The 25,343-nt window shown below is 47.1% G+C and overlaps 10 protein-coding genes across 10 annotated transcripts; 4 read left to right on the top strand and 6 right to left on the bottom strand.

The window, feature by feature from the left end:
- Positions 1–314: 314 nt before the first annotated feature.
- Positions 315–1,262, top strand: ONS95_012103 (uncharacterized protein; the record flags this gene model as incomplete). Its single annotated transcript, XM_058505714.1, has 3 exons — positions 315–748; positions 832–910; positions 984–1,262. The coding sequence occupies 3 exons, from the start codon at positions 315–317 to the stop codon at positions 1,260–1,262; spliced, it is 792 nt and encodes a 263-aa protein (XP_058358237.1).
- Positions 1,263–3,610: 2,348 nt separating this feature from the next.
- Positions 3,611–5,885, top strand: ONS95_012102 (uncharacterized protein; the record flags this gene model as incomplete). Its single annotated transcript, XM_058505713.1, has 2 exons — positions 3,611–4,054; positions 4,101–5,885. The coding sequence occupies 2 exons, from the start codon at positions 3,611–3,613 to the stop codon at positions 5,883–5,885; spliced, it is 2,229 nt and encodes a 742-aa protein (XP_058358236.1).
- A 546-nt stretch (positions 5,886–6,431) lies between these two features.
- ONS95_012101 (uncharacterized protein) lies at positions 6,432–8,155 on the bottom strand. The gene is made up of 2 exons (XM_058505712.1): positions 8,066–8,155; positions 6,432–8,010 (listed from the first exon to the last, which is right to left on the bottom strand). The coding sequence occupies exons 1-2, from the start codon at positions 8,107–8,109 to the stop codon at positions 6,600–6,602; spliced, it is 1,455 nt and encodes a 484-aa protein (XP_058358235.1). The 5' UTR covers positions 8,110–8,155; the 3' UTR covers positions 6,432–6,599.
- Positions 8,156–8,336: 181 nt separating this feature from the next.
- On the bottom strand, positions 8,337–10,328 carry ONS95_012100 (uncharacterized protein). Its single transcript, XM_058505711.1, has 3 exons — positions 10,119–10,328; positions 8,625–10,069; positions 8,337–8,557 (listed from the first exon to the last, which is right to left on the bottom strand). The coding sequence occupies exons 1-2, from the start codon at positions 10,206–10,208 to the stop codon at positions 8,660–8,662; spliced, it is 1,500 nt and encodes a 499-aa protein (XP_058358234.1). The 5' UTR covers positions 10,209–10,328; the 3' UTR covers positions 8,337–8,557; positions 8,625–8,659.
- A 137-nt stretch (positions 10,329–10,465) lies between these two features.
- Positions 10,466–12,283, top strand: FAL1 (RNA helicase). Its single transcript, XM_058505710.1, has 5 exons — positions 10,466–10,594; positions 10,645–11,697; positions 11,748–11,918; positions 11,974–12,071; positions 12,149–12,283. The coding sequence occupies exons 1-3, from the start codon at positions 10,507–10,509 to the stop codon at positions 11,804–11,806; spliced, it is 1,200 nt and encodes a 399-aa protein (XP_058358233.1). The 5' UTR covers positions 10,466–10,506; the 3' UTR covers positions 11,807–11,918; positions 11,974–12,071; positions 12,149–12,283.
- Positions 12,284–12,847: 564 nt separating this feature from the next.
- ONS95_012098 (uncharacterized protein) lies at positions 12,848–15,068 on the bottom strand (the record flags this gene model as incomplete). The annotated part of the gene is made up of 5 exons (XM_058505709.1): positions 14,672–15,068; positions 14,407–14,607; positions 13,873–14,221; positions 13,434–13,775; positions 12,848–13,326 (listed from the first exon to the last, which is right to left on the bottom strand). The coding sequence occupies exons 1-5, from the start codon at positions 14,786–14,788 to the stop codon at positions 12,848–12,850; spliced, it is 1,488 nt and encodes a 495-aa protein (XP_058358232.1). The 5' UTR covers positions 14,789–15,068.
- Positions 15,069–16,267: 1,199 nt separating this feature from the next.
- Positions 16,268–17,496, top strand: ONS95_012097 (uncharacterized protein; the record flags this gene model as incomplete). Its single annotated transcript, XM_058505708.1, has 4 exons — positions 16,268–17,017; positions 17,092–17,162; positions 17,227–17,399; positions 17,459–17,496. 4 exons carry the CDS (start codon positions 16,268–16,270, stop codon positions 17,494–17,496), a joined length of 1,032 nt encoding a protein of 343 aa, XP_058358231.1.
- A 78-nt stretch (positions 17,497–17,574) lies between these two features.
- QNS1 (glutamine-dependent NAD(+) synthetase) lies at positions 17,575–21,620 on the bottom strand. Its single transcript, XM_058505707.1, has 17 exons — positions 21,441–21,620; positions 21,253–21,291; positions 21,082–21,197; positions 20,982–21,026; positions 20,700–20,929; positions 19,875–20,577; positions 19,636–19,810; positions 19,485–19,528; positions 19,242–19,375; positions 19,159–19,182; positions 19,066–19,109; positions 18,826–18,964; positions 18,628–18,666; positions 18,439–18,576; positions 18,272–18,296; positions 18,189–18,216; positions 17,575–18,078 (listed from the first exon to the last, which is right to left on the bottom strand). The coding sequence occupies exons 1-17, from the start codon at positions 21,562–21,564 to the stop codon at positions 17,960–17,962; spliced, it is 2,166 nt and encodes a 721-aa protein (XP_058358230.1). The 5' UTR covers positions 21,565–21,620; the 3' UTR covers positions 17,575–17,959.
- Positions 21,621–22,002: 382 nt separating this feature from the next.
- On the bottom strand, positions 22,003–23,781 carry MNS1B_1 (maturation of Asn-linked oligosaccharides protein; the record flags this gene model as incomplete). The annotated part of the gene is made up of 5 exons (XM_058505706.1): positions 22,003–22,095; positions 22,153–22,643; positions 22,694–23,281; positions 23,327–23,499; positions 23,549–23,781. 5 exons carry the CDS (start codon positions 23,779–23,781, stop codon positions 22,003–22,005), a joined length of 1,578 nt encoding a protein of 525 aa, XP_058358229.1.
- Positions 23,782–24,613: 832 nt separating this feature from the next.
- Positions 24,614–25,261, bottom strand: ONS95_012094 (uncharacterized protein; the record flags this gene model as incomplete). Its single annotated transcript, XM_058505705.1, has 1 exon — positions 24,614–25,261. The coding sequence occupies one exon, from the start codon at positions 25,259–25,261 to the stop codon at positions 24,614–24,616; it is 648 nt and encodes a 215-aa protein (XP_058358228.1).
- Between the last annotated feature and the right edge of the window lie 82 nt (positions 25,262–25,343).

Below are 25,343 nucleotides of genomic sequence, written 5' to 3'. Positions count from 1 at the left end.
CTTCTTCACTCGTCAACTTTGTAAGGCAGAAGCTAGTCTGTTTTAGTGCCTCTTAGCGAGGACAATCAATTTGGGTCAAAACACAGACTTCTGCCTACTATTCCGCGAGCTCAGACCCTATTGAATCATCTCAATATTGCTACCACACTTACTTGATCACCTCAATCTTTTTACGATTTCGTTCTTTATGCACAACAAAACCACGAACAAATTTTCACCCACCTTTGCTTCAGGAACAGACCATTGATGTGGGGTCACTTTTACACATATCGATTGCTTCTCATTTCTACAATCTCACACCCAGACTCGTCAAAATGACTTGGGCTTCAATCGTTGCTGCCCCGCCCCCTCCTTCTCCAACCAAGAAATCTAAGTTTGGAGTCAAGACGAACCCCGCCATTCCTCCACCTTTAATCCCTGAAATCGCCGATTCACTCCTTGAGGTTCAAGATCTTTCACTCGATGGCCCTATTGAGCCAGAAGGATTCGTCGACTCACATGTCTCAACCCACGCCGAAAATTCTAACCCTACTGAAAGTAGAGAGAAAACCAAGCCGGCTGACGTCGAAATCGCGATAGAGACTGGCGAGAGTTGCGATGAGAATGGCACAGTTGAGAAGACTGAGGAAGAGACCTTGAATGAATATCTCAACCCGAGAGGTGATAAGACGATACAGTGGTGCATTGATCATAAAGATGAGATCTTGGATTTACATTCATCGGTTGCTTGGACGAAGGTCTTTCAAAAGTGAGTCCCAAGCCTAAGTCCTCTAAGCTTGACTCAAATGCTCTTCTGTGGGGAATTTGGTATTGCTGACTTTGCCTCATCAGGGAATGTGATGGATGCGGTAGATTCTTCAAGCATTGCATGTTCAGCAACTCTGAACGTAGGGCTCGACTCGGCTACAGCGTAAGCAATCCCTCCCTCCCCAAACTCTAATTTCACATGCCCCACGGAAGCAAATCTCACTCATACATCTCAGAACTGTCGCTGGTGCAATATTGACAAAGAAGTCTGTAATGAAGCCGAGTCCTTCACCATCCACCATCATCTCCACTGCAACCGAGGCGGTAAAAAAGAATGCGGTACGCACTGGGGTTTGAACATAGTTCGGCCAAAGAAAAAGGTTGAGAGTATTATGCAAGGAAATGGGTTGAGGGATGTTGAGAGCCCGAACGTTGTGATGAGGGTTGATCGGGGGGTGAGTCAGAAGGAGAAGAAGCGGAGAGAGAAGCGGGCGAGGGAGATGAGTGGACTTTGAGCTGATCTGATTTATATCAATAATTTCTCCGGATGTTCTTGGGGAGGATGATGGCTTGTTTTTATGATGTGTGGAGAGTGGTCATGGCAGGCGCCGTGGGTTAACGGACCAGCATAAATGAGGTATGAGGCTGGAACTCGAAAATTTTGAAGGCACGCTCTCACAAGCTGCTATGCATGCATTAAAAACGATTAAATGATTTATAAACCATATTTCATACTCACACGGATATTTCAGAGCACGTTGACGTCTTAGAGCAATAATCTCAGATCCTTGCCAAGTCTCGCTTATCCCGATGTCAACATTTCTCACTTCCCTCTTTACTTGAACAGTTTTCCCATTCTTGATGATCTTCAATATAATCTATTGGCTTAGTAACTGCTAGAGGTTCGATCGCTGCCCTTTAGGGTACTGACAGGTAAGAAAGAGTATTGAGCTACTAATTCGGCTCTCGGTTAAGCTCGCGTCCTTTGTTGACCTCGCCAAGACGCTTTGCTGGAACAAAGGTATGCCTGGCAAGGCATTAGAGGATGGATCTTTCTCCCAGGAAGAAATCGAAATTTTAACCATTCTAAAGTCAGAGCATCATTCAGTACCAAAAATAAACCAATCAATTTAATTTTATCTCGAGACACCATGGACAGTGGACTGAGGTTCTGGTTCCTGTCGAGTGGAAAACCACCATTTCAAGCCCAGGATGCTCTGGGAGAAACGAAGTACGTCCAAAAAGCAGCTTTGAGACTTGGTGCTTTGGAAAATTATGATGGGAAGAAAGATGCACGGGATAGATACTGCGACGAGATCGCTCTGGCGGAACTGACAAGGAGAAATACGCTTGCGAACAGCAAATGATCATAGCTCGAGATTTGTGTGCCCATCATCGTGAATCTTGAGGATTTGGAGTTTACTATTCCAAGTACAGGTTCATAGCGGACTAAGCTGTCAACTGTTCAATTTCTGGACCGGACGTACCTTCCATTGAGTCATCCCACCAACCTGTCTTGGCGTCCCTGAGACTCTCCTCCAGTCAACCTAGGATAGCAACTGCGCCTGAGTCTCTCAAATACCAGATTATCTCACAGCTTTATCCGACTCCTGGTGCATCTACTAGAAATCGTCCTGATTATTGAACGGTATTTTGCTGATTTCTCTTTCAATGGGCCAAAAACCTGGGCCGTGGAGCGGGTGTTGGTGGGTGTCAGATGTTCGAGATCAAGGGCATCTGTAGAGGTGCAAAATCAAGCTGTCTAGATATATAGATCTTTTCGAGCTACTAGACATTTCTTGGGATCAGTTATATTTGACAGGCGTCTAAATAAATGGCATGGCTTCGGGAGCAGTTACCCGGAGACTCGCAACCACAGTGAATCTTAGTTGACCTTACAATTCCAACTTTGTGCTTCATGTAAAGCAGGCCCTTCCACATCCAGCAAGGATCGAGAAATTTGGTGCAAGAGAAGCACGAGATTATTGAGATAAGACTTTGCAGTTAGTGAAAAAGAGTATATATATATATCGCTCAGCAGGTGATATTACTTCGTTTCTTATTAAAGTACTGGCCATATTTTCTCTTCAAATAGCCTTTCCGTTTCATTTGAGTAGCTCTAAATGAGAAATAATTTTGTTTCACTTGGTCATTTCATCACAAAAGTGAATGTAAAGGGCACAGCGAAGCAAATATTGTGGGCAGGGTAGCAACATGACCTGTGGCTATTCTTTTCTCTGCCGTGTATTCACTCCTTTAATTGGAACATTATTCTACGTCTCGCCAGTATATAATCCTCAAGCAGACCCTCCTCGGCCAACTTTCAACCACGGTCGCTCCAAACCTCAACATCAACGCCCCAACTGGTACTTCGCAGAATCGTCCTCGACTCCTCCTCCAAAACAAGACTATCTTTATTCAAGCACACAATCCTTACCTATTCTGGCAAATGTCTTTTTACAACTCCATAAGATTGCTTTCACTTTGCTAGCGCTCCAAACATATTACCATTTCCAACTTTTTTAAACTGTTGGATACTTGAACTACTCATTCTTGCTCATCCAAACACTTTACCACTTTATCAATCTCATCCCGTCGAACCCATTTTTGAAAATTCGGTCTTGATAGATCTGTTCCCAACTTATTGGTCGAAGATTCACTTCCACCCTCGAGCGAGGTATACAAGCTCTTCATTTCTTCATGAATCAACATCCGAATTCAGTTTTCAACAAACAGCTTAACATGATTCGCCTGGAAATTAATTTCTTTCATTTTCATAGATCATCAAGCAGTCCCAATCAACTTTGAGCACAACACATCCGGTTTCCTGCATACATCGGACAAACTCACACCCCAATAAGCCATGGCCCAAACACCACAAACACCTGTCCACTTCACCCCTGACAGCGATAGGGATGACGATACTCCAATGATTTCTGAGGAAATAAAATCTCCAATCACCATCAAGCCTCCACGGAGGGGGAGCACGCGTTTGTCGAATAAACAGAAATTGCAGATTGCGTTTGCTTGCCTCTACGATGAGAAGAATCAAATTGACCTCCAATCTCCAAGTCAGGCTTGGTCCCCTGGACACATAGTCCACAGCATCTCTGATCTGACTATGGAGGATGTCAGCAGCGACGATATGAATACTTTCGATGTGAAAGCTAGTAGAAATGGAGGCCCAGAGGTAGAAGTTTCTGCCAACAGTGACACTGTCAAGGACACTGCAGAGTGTGATGTTCGGGCTGAATGGCTGGGTACGAGCCAATTCTACTTGGAGCCTCTATTGGAGCTACAAAGAACTGTAAGGCTCGTTTTCACCCCACAAGAAATTGTGACTAACTGCATAGGGTGGTCTGGACCAAGTCATCGCGTACCGAGACGCTGTTGCTCAGGGCACGACTTACTCTCCCTACGACCCAGTGCCACTTCTTCTTCTAAGCGGCGTACATGGAAAACTTGGATTCTCGGATATTGCCGTTGGAAATGCTCACCGTGCCATCCTCCTCATAGAGGCAGCCATGAGAATCACCGGCTCATCTCTTCCAACCTCTAGCAACAACATCGCAGGCACACAAGGATCTTCAGCCTTCCAAGAGCTCGACATCTTCACACGACGTATGATTTCTACAAAGTTCAATGGACTTGGACTCTACTCCATCCAAGACGAGCTGCAACAACTTCATCGCCAAGCTTATCATATGCTGCTCGCCGGTATGCTTGGAACTGGTGCCAATTGGGAAGGTCTGAGGATTGCCAAAACTGCTCAAAAGCTATACCCCGAAGACTTGGAGCTCAGACAACTTGAACACGAGTTGAAAGGAGCATTCAAAGACCGAAGGCAAGCGTACGTGGAAGTTCAGGATGAGGAAGAATTGAAGAAAGCAGACATGATCGAAGCTTCAAGAATGGGTAAGATCTACCAGAAGAAGTATCCTTGGATGGATCAAGACTTGTACAAACGGACACCAAAAGTTCTACGACAATCCAACAAAACGTTTGAGGGCATTAGCTCTGAAGTCAGACCGGTCAGTTTTGGAGACGCCAAGCCACGTGTCATCAAAGAAGGACAAGACGTTGGTCCTCTTGGAATCTTCGCCACTCAAGATATTGAAGCAGGCAAGTTGGTGATGTTGGATAAGACTGTCACAGGTGTATCCAGTGTGCCTTCTAGCAGACTCGAACATTGTGATGCCTGCCAAGGCAGTCTAAAGCCACCTTACGGACTCGTTCATGAAATGGAAAAGCCTTCATGCTGTGGCAAGGTTGTCTACTGCTCTCACGAATGCTATGAGAGCGCTGCCAAGGGATATCACAAGGTGCTCTGTGGTCATGACTTTGATTGGCTCTACGAAGTGATCAAAGTAGGCAAGACTTCAGGAGCTCCCACACATTGGAAGTCTGTCAACTTCCTCAGAATCGTCGCGGTGGTTCTCGCGGACATTCGTACATCCAAAGTCCACCCTCTTCAACATCCTCTAATCGCTCGAATGTCTGCCAATTATCCCCCCGAGGGCAAGATACTGAGCCAGTACGACGCAGGTCACCAATGGCTGTACTTCACGAATGTTGTTGCACCTACTCGGATACTACTTCAGCTAGGGGTTGACATATATACAGATCCTCACTGGAGTCAGGAAGTGATTCAAACGATCTTTTGGCGGATCGAGAATAATGCCAACATGGCTACGACGGAGCTTGCTGGCACAAAAGCGCACCTGGTTTGCATCAACCCTAACTATCTCTTCTTCAATCATTCATGCCAACCAAATGTCTCCTGGCACGGTGCTGTCCCAGATGGCAAGGTAGGTATTAGTTGGCTTGAGACTCCAGAGGGAGGATATCTGCAACCCGGATGCAGCGCAGTCTGGTGTTTCGCTGCTCGCAACATCAAGAAAGGAGAGCAGTTGACGATTTCTTATATCGGAAATCCACGAGGAGATAATACCGTTGAGGGAGGCAGAGAAGCCAAGCGTGCGTGGCTTAGTAAATGGTTCGACAATGGCTGTGGTTGTCCTCGGTGCGAGGAGGAGAACCGCATCGAGGCAGATAGAGCCAGCAAGAAAGAAGTTGCTCATGAAATTCCTAATATTGTCGAGACTCAGACCGAGATGGAGGGTATTGTGGAGAGTTGAAATGGCCAACGAGTTACAAAATTGGCTTTTGGTGATTGGAATGGAATGATTGCGGAGAGTTCGGGGGTTGGCATTGACTTGGATATAATACCATGCTATGGGATGAGATGACTTGATACGATTATGGGACTGCGATGACTTTCTTGGCCATAGACTGAAGGACAAGTGTGGTTGGATTTACCTGTCAGCAACCCCTGTTCGTTTTACATTGCGATGGATCTTTCGTTGGATATCTGATAGATTTTGAGCCTAGAATCTAAAGAGAATTGCGTTGTTGAAAACTTTAAGATCATTTATTGGACATTCAATCTAGACGAATGTCTTTTAGTGAGATCATAGCATTTAAGTCTCCAGAAAATCTTTGTTTACCTCACTCAGGGAAGCGAGTCTTGGCAGATACGGGTTGTGGACCCCGCATTTACCCCGCGATGGTGACCTCTCGAAACGCCACCACTGGGAAATGGGTAGATTTCCAATCGATATAACAAATTCTCGCCTCACAGATATTCTCAATATATGACAATACGTACAGTACGAGTTGAAGTCTGTGAATCTGGCACTTTGGCCCATATGAGCTGAGGGGTTCCTGCTTTAATGTTGGCTTCTACTACATTGCCATGCAACAGACTACCTGAGAAGTATCTATAATGTAACCAAATAGAATATCCCCCTTCACCAGAAAATTCCGTTCCACACCACTTCACCGTAACTTCCTCAAGAGGATCTCTCAACCCCGGTTTCCTTGATCAGTTTCTTCCTTCCCCACTCATCTCCATCCTCCTCTATCTCATACATATGCTTTTTGATACCTCTTGGCTCAAGCATCCCTTCTGGGTCCGCTATGGCGTCTGTAGATTGCTCTGTCTCGGAGTTTTCAGTCGCGTCTGAGATTTCAGGTGCAGCTTTCGCCTGGCAAGCCTCGAACAAATCCACCTTCTCCAGATCCAAATCGTCATCAAGAATGTACTTCATACATTCCGGGGCACCATAATCGACCCAGAATAGGACCTCTCCGTGCTCGTCAGTTGCTGTAGGAACTGCTGTATCGTTGACAGAATTGAAGTTCTGGATAGGTTCGTCTTGGCTGTTGGATTCTCGCTTATTGAGACCTTCCTGCACGGTCTCGGAGACTTTGTCTGGGAGATCCTCACCAGGGACTTTAAAACCGGATTTGATCGGATTCTGAATGGGTGCCACTACCGAAGCTGGAAAGTTGACTAGCTTCTTCTGTATCATGGTTCTCGCCGCCTTCTCGATTGCCTTGAGTTGCAGTTCGCAGAACTCGGAATCTTTATCTGACATACTGGGAGTGTTCTTGATCATCTGGCGAGCTTGTCCAATACTGAGACTGCCAAGTCTTTCAGTGAGTTTGTGAGATTTGGCGAGAAGTACAATCTTCTCCTGGAGTCCCTCAAGAATGTAGTGTGCGTGCAGATTGGCCAAGAGGGCATCTTGATCTGCTTGCTGCGTCTCATTCAACGGATCATTGATATTAGGGTCTTGAGCTCGAGTCTTGATCTCAGAGATGACGTGATTCTGGAGAGTAGAAAGCATCTCATCAAATGCTGGGGGATTGGTGACAAAATTAATCCTAAGGCGAGCGGCAATGACTTTGGAAAGATTATCGATTTCTTTATTCGCCCGGTCGACGGTAAGATGACCACTTTTGTTCAGGTAGTCAAGCTTGTCTTGGAGTTCGGAGATACTGTTCTTGATGTCGATCTTGACACCTTCATGATAGTTGTCTATCTCTGTCGGCTTCCACATGGCTGCGCGAGAAGACAGCATTTTTAATGAAGGCTTCTCGTCCAGTTTTAGATCAGTTATATTTGGAAAGCTTACTCTGCCTTGGTGGTCGCTTGATGGAAGACCATTTGGAGGAATCACAGGGCCGTGACCGCCCAGATTGATAGGGTGGTATTTAGGATACTCGGCGCTGTCTTTTGGAGCGTCGCCTGTCGAAGATGACGCCCCAAAGTCATATTCAGGTCTCAAAAATCCATTGAAAGTGACGACGACTGGAACTGGGCCAATTCCTACCACTGTTGCAGTGCGCTCCGTCTGATTACTTCTGGTGTTATTGGAATTGTGGATCATAGGTTGCTTGATTGGTACTGCTCTGGCACTGGAAAGCATGATCAGCATATATTGAGCTCAAAGGTTCATGTAATGACACTTACGTGTATGCCAGAATGGCCGCTGCGATGACCGGCGTGAGCTTCATTGTGATGGCTTAGAAGATTTATGAGTGAAACTTTGTGGGATAGCGAGAGTAGGTGGAGAAATGTGAAATGAATGGATTTGAAAGAACAAATTCGTAGCCCATACTAACCACGTATTAATCGGAACATATGAGAAAGCATTGCAATTTGGACTGTGTGGGAACACTATTTCGACCGCACGCCGCCGAAGCTAGACGTTTTGGCGGTTCGCAGACAGACTATCGCGCACAGAGAATCGAAACTATGACAAAATTTGGCTCGGAACCATTCTTGGACTGGGGAGCTAATGGCATGACAGTTCATGATGAAATAGGCACTAGTTAGTTCAAGGAGAGGACCAGCAATAATACAATTTACAGTCGGAAAGCAAAGATTTCCGGAACAAGTGATGCGCAAAGTAAGACTTTGATCCTTTGCTGCAATGACGCGGCTAAAGTGAAGAAAAAAGCGCTTCGAATTTATGTTGTGAGCACACTCAATCATGGGCACGGAGACAGATGGCTTCATGATTACATACTGGTACAGTTTCTCTTCCTCCCCATGCTACTCCGGCTAAAGCAGACCTTGCTTCTGCAAGTCGAGGTATACCTTTTCGGGCATGACGTTACCCTCCGCGTCCTCCATCTGAACCACACTTCCTTCGTCCTTCTTGCCCTTAGTCTTATCTCTTTGGATCTTGTCCCACAGCTTCACAGCATCCGCAATATCGGTAATCTCGCGGAACAGTGTGGTGTTGGTAATTCCCAAACACTTCAATCCGTAGATGTGCCGAGTCTCATTGAAATGCTTATCGAAAGCTCTCCGGCCCATGTAGACGTAATTCCCACAAATCTCACACTTGAATTCCACGCCCAGGCCGTGCAGCTTATACAGCCAGAAAGGAATTGGCTTTCCATCCCAAGCAAGCGGTAGCTTCAATGGGTTGTAGATCTTCTCGTCACTGTCTGACTCGCTGTCCGAGTCGCCTCCCTGTGGTGCTGCGGATGAGGTCTCCGCGAATAGAGCGTCCAACTCCATCTGTCGCTCTCTTTCAGTCATGCCTTGTCTTCGCTCAACGTTGACTCTGGTATCGCTTCGTTCCCCTGACATAGCTGCTGCTAACCGCTTGACTCGATATTCTCGCTCCGCAATTGCTCGTTCTTTCAGTCGCAATGTGCTCGTCCCTCGCTTTCCAGTCCCAGCCTCTCCAGTACCTCCTGACTCAGCCTGTCGTGTTGCCCTGGCTTCAGCTGCACGGATATGCTTCTTACCAGTCAAATGGGCCTTGTAGACATTGTCGTTTTTGAATTCTTTCTCGCAATCGGCGCAATATAACGCATCGCTACTGGGTCCGTTCACTGGTCCTTGTGGCTCTGGCTTCCAGGCTGGGATCTCATCATTGTTCCACGCCTTGTCGAAATCCTCGTCAAAACTTGTGAACAGACTCTCTAGGTTCTCAAGAGGCCGCGTTCGTCGCAAGAAGCTCTCAAGGTAACTAGCAAGTTCCCCAACGTAGTTGAAGTACTGATCGGTCATCTTGTCAGGACGCTTGACTGAGCATTGTGGGGGTGTGAAGGTGTCGAATGCCTCTAGGTATTGTAGGTATGTGAGACGTTTGATATTAGGTAGGTTGAGGAACATTTCGTGTATTGTGGTAAGGTCCAGGTATCTTCCAAATGCTTCTTCTCCAGTGAACATATTGTCGATTTCGTAGGTAGGGACCTCTCCTTCACTCGTCACCTTTTTCTTATAGGCCCTCTCCAGATTCTCGACAGGTTCATTTGGGTATCGTTGATGGAATGATTTGATATCCGAAAGCTGTTTATAGAATTCTTCTAATGGCTCTCCTGTAGATATCGATTGAATCTCTTTTGAGCGAGCACCCTCGGCATCTTTGTAGATTTCCAGTAACCGCTTCGATTGGTCCTGGATCCGGTCGAGAAAGCCTGCAATCTGATGATCTCGATTCAACCGCTCGCGGACCTTCTGTGTATTAGCGGTATCCAATTGCTCTCTGGAGCCCGGTTCTTACCAGTCGTGGTTCCTCGGCGACACGGTCACTGATGCCTTGCTCGAGTCTCTCGAGATCCTCATGGAGGAATCTCTGCTCCTCCAAAAGCATACTGGGCGGTGGTCGCTATCGTATAAAGTGGTAAAGAGCTCGAAACAAAGATGTGGGATCGGATTTCGATATCAATCTCAGGCGGCAAACTGGGGACATATGAGGCTCATTCAAGTTGACGTTTGGGTGAATCTTGGAGTTGAGAAATATTAGTTTGCGACAGCCAATCAGGACGCGGCTGCCAGTAAAATGGCGCTAGGGAATTTAAGCCTCGCCTGTAAATCTGAAGTCGCGCATCGTCTACTTCCCCAGATAAAGCCCTGCAAAACAACCACAACAAACTAATACAACCGCAATCATGGCAGACGGTATTGATCGCAAGGCGGATGAGAGGATGGAGTTCACCACGTCCGCGGACGTCAGCGTGGCACCGACTTTCACGGACAGCACGTTTCCCCTCTCAGAATCTTCAAATCTCCTCTAACTGATGGCACAGTGCATCTCAAGGAGAACCTTCTTCGAGGCATCTACGCATATGGATATGAATCTCCTTCGGCCGTTCAATCTCGTGCAATTGTCCAAATCTGTAAGGGTCGCGACACAATTGCTCAGGCGCAATCCGGTACTGGTAAAACTGCTACCTTCTCCATCAGTATGCTCCAGGTTATCGACACAGCCGTCCGCGAAACCCAAGCTCTCGTTCTCTCTCCTACCCGCGAACTTGCGACACAGATTCAATCCGTTGTGATGGCGCTAGGAGATTATATGAACGTTCAGTGCCATGCCTGTATTGGAGGCACCAACGTCGGAGAGGACATTCGCAAGCTCGATTACGGACAGCACATCGTTTCTGGAACCCCAGGTCGAGTTGCTGATATGATCCGCCGTCGAAATCTGCGAACCCGCCATATCAAGATGCTGGTTCTTGACGAGGCTGACGAACTGCTGAACCGCGGCTTCAGAGAGCAGATTTACGACGTCTACCGCTACCTCCCTCCTGCGACTCAGGTCGTAGTGGTTTCTGCCACTCTTCCATACGATGTTCTCGACATGACTACCAAGTTCATGACTGATCCAGTTCGTATTTTGGTTAAGCGTGATGAGTTGACATTGGAGGGTCTTAAGCAATACTTTATTGCTGTTGAGAAGGAGGAGTGGAAATTCGATACTCTCTGCGATCTCTACGATACCCTTACGATTACCCAGGCAGTCATCTTCTGCAATACCCGGAGAAAGGTCGATTGGTTGACAGATAAGATGCGTGAGGCCAACTTCACAGTTTCCTCGATGCACGGAGAGATGCCACAGAAGGAGAGAGATAGCATCATGCAGGACTTCCGTCAGGGCAATTCTAGAGTTCTCATTTCTACAGATGTGTGGGCTCGCGGTATCGACGTTCAGCAGGTATCATTGGTCATCAATTACGATCTGCCTAGCAATCGTGAGAACTACATCCACAGAATCGGTCGTAGCGGTAGATTTGGACGCAAGGGTGTTGCGATCAACTTCGTGACTAGTGAGGATGTCAGAATTTTGAGAGATATCGAATGTAAGTCTTCTTTCCAATCCCTTCCTGATCGATCCGCTAAAGAGAAACAGTGTATTATTCAACCCAAATCGACGAGATGCCCATGAATGTTGCGGATCTATTGACTTAGGTAGTTTCATGGAAGGAGTTTATTGGAGGCATGATTTGCGTCAGGACCGGGCACATGCATGGGCATGCCAGGCCAGATGGTTCCGTGGGAGGAAAGGGCAATGTCCACAAAAGTAATGAGTTCTCTGCATTCTTTCTCGGGGAGTTACTGACATTCGGGATATCAAGGTGCAAATGCAAATCTTCAAATTGAATGAAACAGACCTTGTGTTTTCTGAATACCTTTAGAAGGATCTGGAGCAGTTCTTTCGATTATGCTAGGCAACGTCAGAACCAATACCCCATGTTTTGTGCCTCTTTTATGAAGTCATCATTGGATACTGATATGACGCAACCCAAGCAGAGTTCTACCAGTCTCTCGTGACAGATACAACCACCAAGTGATCCAGTATATTCCTTAACCCCTGTACCAACCCAACAAGCCCATCTCCATCACCTTACGAATGCCCCCAATGTCCTTAATCCACGGCGAAAGAGGACTTGCCATAGATCATAGACCATCTCTGAAGGATCGACCATCGCCAGACTGACTTTTAAGTCTCTGGAGTTCGGGTATTCGGTCTCCGTAGAAGCTGGACGAAATTGTCCGGATGATGGTCGGCCAGAGTGACGTTAGGCTCCTAGATTCCGCTTGTAACTAGCGAGCTAGCGTTACATTGCTATTGTGAGCTATTTAGTCTTGAACGGGCTTAAATTATGTACGAGTTCTTGGACACTGACGTATTTTTGGGGTACATAACAAAAGCTATATCGGTCACGGCAAAGAACGCTCTCACAAATACAGAGATTTTATCGGTCACTATACTGCTATCATATTACGATCATCTGTCCCATGAGTTGCTCTCCCAAAGGTGTCCGCCATATCCAACCCTGCGGATGCTCTTCTTTTTTATCTTGGTTTTAATTTAGTTACATATTAATCGCACAAGTCCCGCATGTCGTTCAATCCAGCCCAAATCAATGTCCCAGATCCCCATCGCAGCCTTTCACTATCGTGGCTGGCAGTTGCCGGAGTTCCGGGCCCAGGTAAAGCCATATAGGTTTAGTTGTGAGAGTATTTGCTGTCGTGGCCATAAATGCAGTAGTCGTCAGTGCAATACCCATCGGTCTTCATCTTCTTGCAGTACCCCAACCTAGCAAGAAACCACAATGCATCATATTCTCTTGCTGATAGTGGGCGAGGGTAGCCTTCATGCTTGCGCTTGCATTGGGGAATATTGTGGTCCGATCTGAGGTAGTGCCAGGAGCAGATGTTCTTGTCCTTCATCTTGGCGATCAAGTCAGAGTCTACGCGAGGATCGATAATTAATTTGTTATCCTTAATACGATATCCTTCATCGTCCTTCTCCGGAATCAATCGTCCGGCATTGGCGACGAAATATTCGCCGGTAAAGTCGATTTGCTCGGGATTGAATGGGTATTCCTGTTTTGTGCCTTTCTTTTGCACTGGCGATTGGTTTCGGGTAACCTGTGCGGAGGATACAGCCTCAGTGGTAGTTGATAGCTTAGCTTTAGTTGTCCCTAAGATGGAGTTAGTACTTGCCATACCAGGGATTTTTAATGGAGAATGCGTTTCGAAGGAAATTTTGAAGTACTGAAAAGCGAAAGTGGGCTTTGCCAATACTTACACGTGAATGGCGCTGGAGCTTCGCTCGGAATCACCACAGGGGCAGTAGAAGTACGAGGTGGAGGTGCTTCGACTGTCTTAGTATTTGACTTGGCCCACTCGACAACGCGTTGAGATTCGCTCTGACTGAAAAGTGGCTTAAAAATGTCTGTCTCGCGGAATCCTAGATCTGCAATCAAAGGGTGAACAGAGCCCGGACCCGATGACACCAAAGTAATTCGTAGCTTTGATCCCGAAGCCCGTCCTGCATGAGGACTCAATACAGGGACATAACCTCCGTCGTGCGAGCATGCCAGGAAGATGTGCTCGCACTGTGGACTATCAATGTTGAATCTGAGGACTTCTGAAAATATATTTAGCATCCGTCTTGAACTGGCTTGAAAGCTTGGGATTGGCAAGAAGCAATTGAGAACGGCAAGGGACATAGTTTGATACCGTACCTCTAATCTTATTATCAGCCGCTTCCTTGCCGGATCCCACATCCACAAAATCAATAAATGGACTTCTCTGTGAGAAGCCGATCCAGAATTGGACTATCTCTTTAGGACTAGCGATATCTCGTAGGTGTGACGTCAATCCACCCAAGTTGGCATAAGCTTTGACCATGATGGGGATAGTCATGGCATCTTTAAATGATGGCCCGAGGGATACCAAATGCTCTCTGGCCTTCTCTATGAGCATATCTGCGGCGAGTTGGCCACCTTTGAGCCCCTGAGACAAGAGGTTATTGGTGAAATAGTATATATCGGCGTCTGCATCGATCAACACAGATACGAAGCGAGCCTTGTCCTATGTATGAATCAGTGCATGGTAAAATGTAAAATTGCTTAGGTAGTAAACTGAGGCAGGTCGGGTGCTTAGGACCTCCGAAGGAAATCGTGTACTAAACATACTACACTTAAAGGGAAGAAATTACCGCGATGCCGTACACCAGGAAGGATGGGAACATCAAAAAAAGTAACATGTGTACGTACCATGGTAGAGAGCTTGTAATCAATTTGATCCTCCAACTGCTGCGATTTAGCCTGGTAACGCCGACGACTATCTTTCTGATCCTGAAGATCAACTTTGAGTTCATGGATCTGGGCAAGGAAGTGAGCTTCCTGCTCAGGCATCTGAACAGTCGTCACATAGTCCAATTGCCTGGTAGCCTGCTCTAACTTTTCAATTGCTTCCTATATGACAGTATTAGAATTGTTGAGGGGTTGAGAAGAGGTTCCGGTCTGAGATGGTACGAACCTCAAATAGTCTATTTCTTTCCTCGTCCAGACTGCGAAATCGCTCGAAGCGGCTACGATAATTAAACATATCGTTGCCGTTAGGGCTTGTAGAGTTTCGAGGTACCAAAGACATCATGATAAAGCTTAGAGTTGCACAGTTTTAAACTTGTTGAGCACAGCGGTGCGAGTTTGACGATAGAAAGAAACGTTCGAGGCTGCTGGCTTTATGCTGCCTGCCGCGTCGTGGCGTGTTGCTTGGCGAATGCCAGGTTCCGTGGCCAGCTATTGGGCGCGAGAGCCTTTACGTAGAAGAAGAAAGAAGAGCGTCGCACCTAAAATCGTGTCAACAGCAAGTGTCCTCTGCATAGGTCAGGTGCCAGTAGACTTGATGATAAGGTAGCTAAATTGTCAAGGACTCCAGGCTTGTGGGGTGGGGTGGAGTGGAGTAGGTAGTTGGTTTAGTGTTGGACACGTGACAGAGCGCTGAAGTCTGTTGTCACGGCAAATCAATAGGGAGCGAAACGAGAAAAGGAGAAGGTTCTTTTAGGACACGACACAGTTTCTTAGATATCCAGAAATTATTTATCCTGAACCGAATAGAATTAATCCATGAGTCATACTGAAATTGGTACTGAGCTGACTGTCAAGTTCGGATTTCTGACAGTCGCCGATGCTACCAGTAGCCTGAATATCAATTAGAACGATCAAATTGGAAAATGTAATTGCCCCTTGAATTTCATTTGTGTTTCATTCTTCTCTGTACAAAACATTTGCTGTTGAGCTCCTAGACCTGCGCTTTCCACTTTCTTTTTATATTTGTTGTTGTTGGTGCTGGTGCTGGGATTCGCTTAAATCAGTGCTTGGCAATTTGGGCAACTACCTTTCTTCCCAGCTTCTTGTAAAAGTCATCTGGAAATCAAATGCAAAAATTTGATGTCGAATAAGTAGCATGTATGATTAAGTTATCATATATCCCAAGTGATATGAGCTCAGTTCAAAACTCAAGTAGTAGAAGAAACTTATATGCTGCCAAGTGTCGAAAATTTACCAGGAAGCAGTCGAGTCAGATGAAAGAAATTTGATAAGAAGCACAGAGGAAGCTTTCTTCAGTTCAACAGTTCCTTACGTCTGCTTATGTTTATTCTTAGATAGAATCCCATAGCGCACATTCATCCCTGACAAAACTTCTCAGGGAGATATGGGTATCAAGTCTCATAGTTTGGTAGGCCATCATCTCCAACATCGCCGAAAGTGATTGACATGAATTAAAACTTGCTGTGAGCCCCACTAAACAATCCTTCCATCATGGTTAGGAGTGGGGTGGACTAATCAGGATAAATCATATTAGCATGAAGTTTTGCTGTGTTGTGGTACCCGAGGTTTGAATTACCGAGCCTTTGCCCGAAGCCCATTAATAAAGCGATGAATAGCAGTAGATTGAGAGACACCATGAAAAATATCATCTGCCGGAATAGAGGTGGGGCTCATATTGAATGTTCTCGAGAAAATCTGGGAGCTCAACTATTAAGTGTACAAAAACATGTGGTCGAGACTGCCAATTGCTTCCCTTGCAACAAAAGTTTCTTCTCCGCGCTGACTGAAAACTACCTCAAAAATGCAGTGGAAGCTCACCATAGTAGCACTACTAGTGCAACATGTTTCTAGCCAGGCGATAGCACCTATGCTACGATTCAGCTGTTCGCAACTCGTCGTGGATCGGTTAGACCCCCTCGTAAATCCAGGCGTCGTCCCATCACCACACCTCCATCAAATCGTCGGCGGGAACTCCTTCCAGCCATCCATGGACCACGCAACTCACGATCTTGTCGCAGATTCCACTTGCACCAGCTGCACATTTTCGGAAGATTTCTCCAATTACTGGACTGCCGTTCTCTACTTTCGAGCTCGTAACGGAACGTTCAAGCGAGTACCTCAACTCGCTGAAGAGGGTCTGCGAGCAAATGGTGGTATTACGGTATATTATATACCGTCGACAAACAGCAACTTGACAGTCACTGCTTTCAGACCTGGGTTTCGGATGCTTGTTGGAGACGCCTCGCTGAAAACGCCAGGTACCGCGCACAAGGTGTGCCATCGCTGCATGCCACTTACAGGAGACAATAGCAATATCAATTGCGGAGCTCCAGATGCTCAGACACTTCCAGATAAGCCCTGCGTCGGAGGCATACGGTCAATCATCACCTTCCCTACTTGCTGGGATGGTAAGAATTTGGACAGTCCAGACCACGAGAGCCATGTCACGTACGGAATAGGATCAAAGGCGAACGATGTAGGTCCGACTGGAACTTGTCCGGACACTCATCCTGTGGTCTTACCGCAGTTGATGTATGAAGTATTGTGGGATGTAAGTCTGGTCTTCGAAGCTCATGTCTCTAGCATGGTTTCCGTTGCACCTGTACTAAACGGTCGTACTTGCAGACTCGATCGTTCACCAAGGACCTCTGGCCTGAAGATGGCTCCCAGCCGTTTGTGTGGAGCACTGGCGATAGGTGAGTTTCAATCCGCTCCTTATCTACACTAACAGTCGAGAGCCTTGGTGCTGACTCTCATCAGCAAGGGGTATTCACAGCACGGAGACTACGTCTTTGGCTGGAAAGATGATTCTCTTCAACGTGCAATGGACACCAGATGTACGGGTGATGTTTGCACAGTTCTGAAAAGTCAAACGTCGGATGACGCAATGAAATGCACCAAGACGCAGGTGGTGCATGATGAAATTGATGGATGTAAGTTGAGCAGTTCTTGAATGAGAACATTTGGAAACTCAACCATGCTAATTTCACAGGGTTGACTACACTTCCGGGCAATCGAATGATATCTTAAGATAGCTTCCTGCGCTGGCGATATGATAATGCTGTGAAGAGGAATGTATACATTTTAATGTATCCCTCTGAGCCTGTTCTCGTAAAGATCATGTTTTATGCCCGGGAGATATCATGGGTAGTTAGATGGGATGGCCAAATAGGGTAGAAGCTAGTCAATGTGTCCAGGAGAGGTGGAGGGAATCCATTGCAAGTCTCTCTTCCAGAATCAACCAGCAAAACTCGTGGCTCAAAACATACGAGAACTGTCAGATATTTAGCCCCTCCATGGCTAGGATGAATCTCTTGGAGAACCAAAGTGTAGTAGTTCTGCGGGGCTAACTTCATCGTCACTGGCGCATCACTTTCGCAGGACAAATATCGGGTGATGAATTGTTTCGTAGACTCACAAGACAGGCTTATGGCCTTTACGAGGCAGCTTCAAGACTAGTACCACAGAACAACTAAGTAGATAATGACGAGCACTACGTCTGTTCTTCTTGTCCATCAGTAGCAGGCACCCGAGTACCTGCTTCGCCCATCTGCTTAATGCTGCGCTCGATTTTGCTGTATGCCCATTGAAATGAGGGGTACAGGAAAGGTCCTATGAATAGATATTAGCAAATTCAGACTCGGCTACGTATTTTCAGAAAAACTGAAGGCCGCGGAGTAATCGATTCCCCTCAAACCAGAATGACAGGAAATTAGACTTACGCTGATCGAATCTGTTATCATCTACGCCCTTTATCACAGTTAATTGGCAAGTCTAAGATAAAGTATTTCAGATTTGTACATACGTAAGCTTCCATATGGTAAGCTGGGCTAGAGATGGGAAAATTTTCGTCAGCTTGCTTCATCGTTGGTGAGAGGGGGCAAAAATGAAGATTTGTTGATCTCAAGGACGTGTTTGAGCCGTAATCGGCTTTTAACCAAGCGCTGGTGAAAGCATTTAAGAACAACTCACGTAATGGTAGTCATTTTATGTCTGTTGATGGCGTAGTTCCAGCTGAAGAATCGAACTTTCTCGTAGATCTGTTGCGGTGACAGCTTGTTGCCCCAGAGATGTAGCAGCTTCTCCCACATGCCATAAGGGCCGAGTTTGCTACATTTTGTCATCAGCTATTAAATTTTGAAGAGGGAAGCGGTTACGCACTTGATCTTTCTCAGTCGACCGTACACGCTTAGGTCGTTGCTGTTTAGGATCTCGGAGTTAGTACAGCTATTCTAGGTTTAAAGAAGAAATATTTTCTGAAACTTAGATAGGATGTTTAGGGAAGGACAAATGGTGGCACTGTCCGCTATTATCCCGGAACAATTGGTAAAGGGAAGAAAGAACACAGAGAAGACTCACTATGTCATTCCCATGTCAGCCTCATCGGACTGAATATAGTCCTCCGTCAGTGGCTCTAATTCTGCAGTTGGTGGCGCATCCAGAAAACCTTGGAGCAGAGACAGTCCGAAATTCTCCTTCCGAGAAGCCCAACGAATGACTGGAAATAGTCAGCTTTTAGTATTCCCTTTCCACACCGCTCAGGGAACGCTTTTGGGATCCGGAGAAAGCTGGGCTCAGCAATGGACTTGGGCAGCTTACAGCTCTTGAGGTCTGTCTTCGATATACCACCGAGGGGGTTGATGCTGAGAGTGGTTAGAAAGGCCATAGACGGGTGGCTTGGAGGCTACGTACTCGGCTGACGAGCAGTCGTACTTGCTGTGAGATCCTGTCAGTATCTGAAACCCTGAGTTGGAAAGCATTTGTGTGATACATACGTTAAGTATCCTCTGAGACTTTCATCGACATTGGCGCTACCAAGCACCAAGAGAGATCCAGATGCTCCTGCACGGCGGCCTCTGCTCTGAGGGAGAAGTTGAGCTAGAGCGTACGCATTGACCATTCTGAGTCGCTTTATACCAGAGGAGTCAGCAGTTGCTACGTGGGAGTACTTTTGGGGCAGGCTAAGCTCTGTCTGTGAGGCATCCCAAGGAGGCAGTCGTGGGCCTCTCAATACTTACTGCTTGTATATTCTGTAGAACGAGGTTCTCGACCTTGGTCCCCCCTACGTACAGATGATTGACTCAGCAGGACTTCTTTAATAGTGTTTTGGTGGCATTGGCGTGCTCAAGACTAGGCTGAGGGGGAGAAAGCTCGCTTAGGAAAACATACCTGACGTCTTGAATTTCGGGTCAGTGCCAGTATTTTCAGCAAGGAGCTTGACCTGTGCTTCATAAACAGGGTCAAGATTGAAGGATATGTGATGAGCACCAATCTCGGCAGCAAGAGATTCCGCACGAGAGCGAGTCTCAGAAGATGACATTTTCTCCATGCCCATGTATGCAGTCTGAAAAATCAAGTCAGCAGGTCTGTGGCTACGCAAGGATAGACGCTGTCAGATAGATGCTTACACAAAATATGCGATTGGCGATTTCTTGAGTGGTTTTTGGAACCCAGTTGCTGTCCAGTTCTTCTCCGGCAATTCGACGCAGATCCGCGATAACCTGACGGTTTCCTGATCTGATTGACTGTAGTACCAACCGTGTCATGGAATGGACTATGACGGCAGTAGCACAGGAGTCGATGCCGCCACTTAAAGGCAGGAAGAAACCTGCTTGATTCGACCGGCGCAGATAGTCCCAGAGATAGCAAGCCGGGCCAAAGGCAATTTCCTGTTCTGGAAGGAGATATGTGACCGCACGGGGTGTCGTAGGGTGAAGCGAGAGGTCGATTTCATCTCCTTCTCTGGAGAGGTTGAAAGACACCTCCATTCTCTCATACTTCGGCTGGGACAGAGCTTGCATTGCACGACTTTTCTGATCACGGTATGCTCTGACGTCTTCCAAATCAATAGTTGCAGTGATGACTTCCACGTCGTCCAGGGAGAACTGGCTGCCTTGGGCAAGAACTTTCCCATTGAGGACGATGAGCGCGCAACCGTCGTAATACAAGCGGTCTCCATCGCATCCTTGTTGGTTTGCATACAAGTAGAGACCACCGCATTTCAAGGTGGCGGAGGCGATAAGATCTACTCTTGTGTGAAGCTTGCGCAATTCATGATGGCTTCCAGAGGAATTTGTGAATATTTCACAGCCATCTAAGCCCATACCAATGCTACGGTAACCGGGGAGTTAGCAGTTGCCATGTGGAGAGCTTCCAAGAAACGAAAAAGAAGATCATCCAAGAGTATCTTGAGATAGTAAAAGAAAAAGTCTGGGGCTCTCCCTAACACATACTGAGGAGAGTTTGGAGTGAATAGTTCTTCGCATGTTTCGCATCCAAACACGGTGTCCAGAGTAGAAATCAGAGCGTCACCGAATGTCACAGTCTTCTGCCCATTGATCTTAGAGATGAGACGAGGTAAGTGATGAGTCTCTGTGATTCTTGGGCCTCTCCACGGACTGAAGTACCGTCCTTCGTAATAATTACCATCATTGGCTAGCGACAGCTTAGGTCGAATGAGTAGCTAGTAACAATTAGCATCGAGATAAGACACTAGTCCATGGGGGCACACATACAATTTGCTTGTTGTAGATAATGACTCTACAATTATATCTAACAGACTAGGTGGGCCATGTGGTCAGAAAATCACAAAAGGGTGAAACGTGAGAAACAAACCTTATGCTTCACGGGCATGCCAACGTCGATGAGCAAGTCTTGGCATTCGGGTCGCTGCATGAGCTGGGAAAGGCACTCCCACGAATGTAGGATCGTATCATCCTCAAGGAAGTGATCTAAGTGATTATCAGCTCTGAGTATGCCCAAGGAACGGAAGGGGGAATGACTCACCTAAGCATCCATAGCCGGGGATCTCGAGTTCCGGGCCAACTTTATCATGTTATTAGCACTGTAAATTGCTCAACGCCGAGAGGGACTTCAGAGAATGAGAGTGGTTCAAAAAGCTTTTTGTTGACTTTGTACAGCTCCCGGGACTGGGATCTCTTCACTTCAGAGCCTCAGCGTAGAAAGAAGCGTACCTCTGAGACTGGCGCCAGCCCGCTTTGCCTGGACGATGCTCTCGATGATTCGCGCAAGATTGCCTTCAAAGTCTAGAGCCCATTGATTCAAACTACATGTAGCAACGGTAATGAGGTGGCCCATATTGATCGGTTGCGAATTAGTGGTGCAGGTGGGAATACTCGTACGGCCAGTGGTGCATGAGGTCTGGTAGGTCAGGATAGGAATGCAGTGATTGAGCGCCTGCATAAGTCGGCGGGGGCCGCGCCCTTAGAAATACACTAAGGTCAAACAGGCTTAGCCCCTTGGTTTGTCTGCTTAGGTAACATGTATCAAACCACCTCAAACCAGAACGTCACCTCACCTAACCGACATCAACATATCACCATCTCAACTGCTCATCATGAAAAGTCTATCTATCCCTTCTCAGTTACACACTTCGCTTGGCTATTGCATTGTAATATGCCAAGTTTGCGTTGCAGGTCCCAATTTCTTGCATGTTTCACTGCTTTGATTGACTTGGTATTCTTAAGATTCACATCAACACACATCTCTCATATTACTTTCTCTCAAGTTCCTAGTCTAAATCGGCGGTCCCCAGACCTTGAAAGGATGAGCCTCAGTATTAAACACCCATTCGTTCTTTCCATTATGTTCCACCTGCCAAACATTCTCCTGCGAACCCATATCAGCATCAAAAATGGACACAAGTAGAAGAAGAAAATTACTTACCGGAGCATGAATCAGATACGCATACTTCATCACCTCCGCAAACAAAAAGCTTTCCTGGAAATCACTATAGCCGCCTCCCTTGGGTTTATTCACATCGTTCAGCTCCGCAAACCCACTCCCAACCATACAGTTATCTCTGATAGCCACAAACGCATTCCACGTCCAATCACGATACTTCTGGTCGTCCGTGGCGCGGTAAGCGTAGTAGAAGCTCTCGATGACTTCCGGCCGGAGATTGTATTGTCCGTTGGTGATGAAGAAGCCTGCTTTCTCGTAGAAAGCCGTTTGGTTGGTTGGTGGTAGAGGGTTGTCGGTGTCGTTTGAGGAGGTTGATGTCTCGACCCAGCGGAAGACTTCGGGCCCGATGCCGGTCAAGGTGCTGGTGTAGGTGTCGTGGCAGCCATTAACGAGGGCGAGGCCGAAATCGATGTATTTCTGCTCTTTAAGGACGAGGCCCCCGAGAATGAAAGAGCCACCATCGAAGCATGCGACTGGCTTTTGTTAGTATGCGATGAGAAGTAGGAAATGAGTTAGAACTCACGATGTTGGGATACGAGTCTTTTCTTCTGGCCATTGTATGCGGCGAGAAATGTCAAATCGGGTCTCGTGGATGGCTTACTAGCAAGATGCGCTATTGAAGAGTCCGCTGCAAGCACCCAGCGATCTTTGTAATGTCCATACCTTGTTGAGTCGTAGACGTACATCTTCAGTAGATACTCATAGAAGCTGTCAGCTCCGCCTACCCAGCCTCCTCTTGCGTCCTGGAATAGACCAGTATTGATGTCTATAAAGGTACCGATGAGTCCCGGCCATGGTTCTGAGGATGCAGGTTTGGGAGCGAGGAGGTACGATTCTCCTTTCTCTGCTAGCTCGCCGTATGTTTTGTTGCCGCTTAGATCAGAGAGGTGGACCCATTCCAGCACCAGAGTTCCAATCGTGGCGATTCCGTTTGTGGTTGCTCCATCTGTTCCTTGTGGACTGAAAATGAGATTATTGCTAGGGATCCCAGTTGGTGTATCAAATGCAAATGCAAGGTTGTTGGCAAGGCGCTCTGCTTGCTTGAGAACCAGATCAGTGGCAGTATCGTTCGAGTTTAGGTTCGACAAGGGTCCTTTCAAGAAGTCGTAGCCTGTTTCGTCAGAAATCGCAGGCTTCAGCACATACCACTACTCACCAGATAGCATCCCTCCCAGGTAACGGATGGTCGTCTCAAAGAGCGAAACTTCATCAGTGGTCTTATCGAAGTTGATCGTAGGAATGAATTCCAGGATCGTATCTACGATCTCTGGTATCTGCATAACCAAAGCAGTGCTGAAAGCGTCTACTGCACTTGCACCCCACCCATTTCTTTGCAACTGTCAGCTAGATCTTCTCCTCGGAATTATCGGCAACGTACCTAGAGTTACTGAATCCGTTGGAGACCGGATGCAACTCATCGTTAGGAAATGCATATTTCTTGTACCCATCCCACGCAAACTTGAACGAAGCTTTGACAGCATCAGCTCTCTCGCGATTGAGGGTATGGTTGTCCGGCCGGCTCTGTCTTGCAAGGAGATCTCCAGTGGGAATGGCTTGGGTGGTTCCAGACAATAAAGCTACTGCTGGAAGGACAATCCGAGAGAAGAGCATGATGAGGATCGGTATCCGTCTCACGAGGGGAGGTGCGTTCCACGAACAGCGGGGTGGAATGGAATCATCACTTCTAGACTTGACGTGGGATTACGATTATATACCCACGAAGAAAGCCTACCCCTCATTAACGGTCACATTGTGCTTGATGTCAAGGTTCTATTTCAGTTGAACACCTGCTCCACACCGTCTTGTCCCAGTGCATATTTATCGTCAAGATAAACTTTCAGTCGGTCCGGGCGATCTTCTTATGTCCACCTCCCCAGGGCCCCAGCACATTAGCCAGCCATTCCCGAGCAGCCGACACCCCAGATTGGCTGCTTCCCCTGACGAGCCCTCTACAAAGTGATCACGGCAGCCACCCGCGTGCGGCTTTTAGTTGACGCCTTCCTCAATTGGAGGCCGTTGGAGGCGCTGTGATCGAATTCCAGTGCGGGGTGGGATGACGATGTTCCTGGTGGGCTGCCGATCAGCATTGTGATCATCGTCCGGCTTCCCCATATGTTCTAGAGTTTAGGAAGTCTGCATGGACGATGCATGTACACCACGCTTAACCACGCTTTAACTGGCCACTCATCTCAGTCATCCCCAAGTAACGTTGTAGGGTCTCAATGCATCTGCATCTTGCATGGACTTTTCGATAGTTCCAAATCTTGTGTTGTTGGTAACTGCTCCAAATGGCTCGGTTATTTGCAGGAGCGTCATGGAGAGGCAGAGAGCACAGAACTACAATGAAGGATTTTGATGACTGCTTAATTATTGAGTCGACGTCAGGGAAGATATCAACGCATCCGATTCCCACCCACTGCGTTCTGACGGCACAAGAAACCCATTATTTCCAAGAAGCCATTTCCTCCGCTGCATCTTGACCAATCGACCATCGCCAGAGCCTGGTAGACTCCAATGGTGTCCCCAAGATACCCAAGCATGCGAATACACCACTGATGCATGGACTCAGGGACATCCATTGCGCTGCCTGCGACGGAATGGACAGGAGGAGCAGAAACACGCTGGACATGGGCGGAATCTGTCTTCTGCCATTTTCCATGTCGTCGGTTCGTGTGAGTTGGCAGGAGATGCTCGCACAGATGTCGTGGGCCAGCTCAGAGATGATACGCAGAATTTCTTCTTGTTGCACCGTCTCGTCGGTAGCAAACATTGCGAGATTGGCTTGGTGTTCTAGCAGAACCTGGCTCAGCATGCAGTAATCGGTATACATTCTGGCCCGCCAGATATCCTCAAAGAGGTGGATGTGTCCTTCGTATATGAACTCCGATGTGTTGGCGGTCGGCACGGTTTTGTGTCTCCAACCCTCTGGTAACTGTGCATCCCATTCTCGAAGCTCTGTGTCGAACTCCACCGCCTCAAGGTATGTTGACATCGAGTCGACTAGGGATGCACTCTTGATTGTGGAGATGAAGTTCACGCAGCGTATCATAATGTCTGCGAGGACTGTGGAATGGGCGTCGATGGGATCCATGGACTTCTTACTGGATCTTGTCCAGTCATGAATACTCGATGGCACCTGTTCCCCTCTGCTCAGAGCCTTGAAACACTGTTCC

This window comes from Cadophora gregata (assembly GCF_030347475.1).
Source record: "Cadophora gregata isolate MNR1 chromosome Unknown scaffold_6, whole genome shotgun sequence".
Taxonomy (NCBI): domain Eukaryota; kingdom Fungi; phylum Ascomycota; class Leotiomycetes; order Helotiales; family Ploettnerulaceae; genus Cadophora; species Cadophora gregata.
The sequence above is the reverse complement of the archived record's forward strand: the minus strand, read 5'-3'. Positions and strand labels throughout refer to the sequence as shown.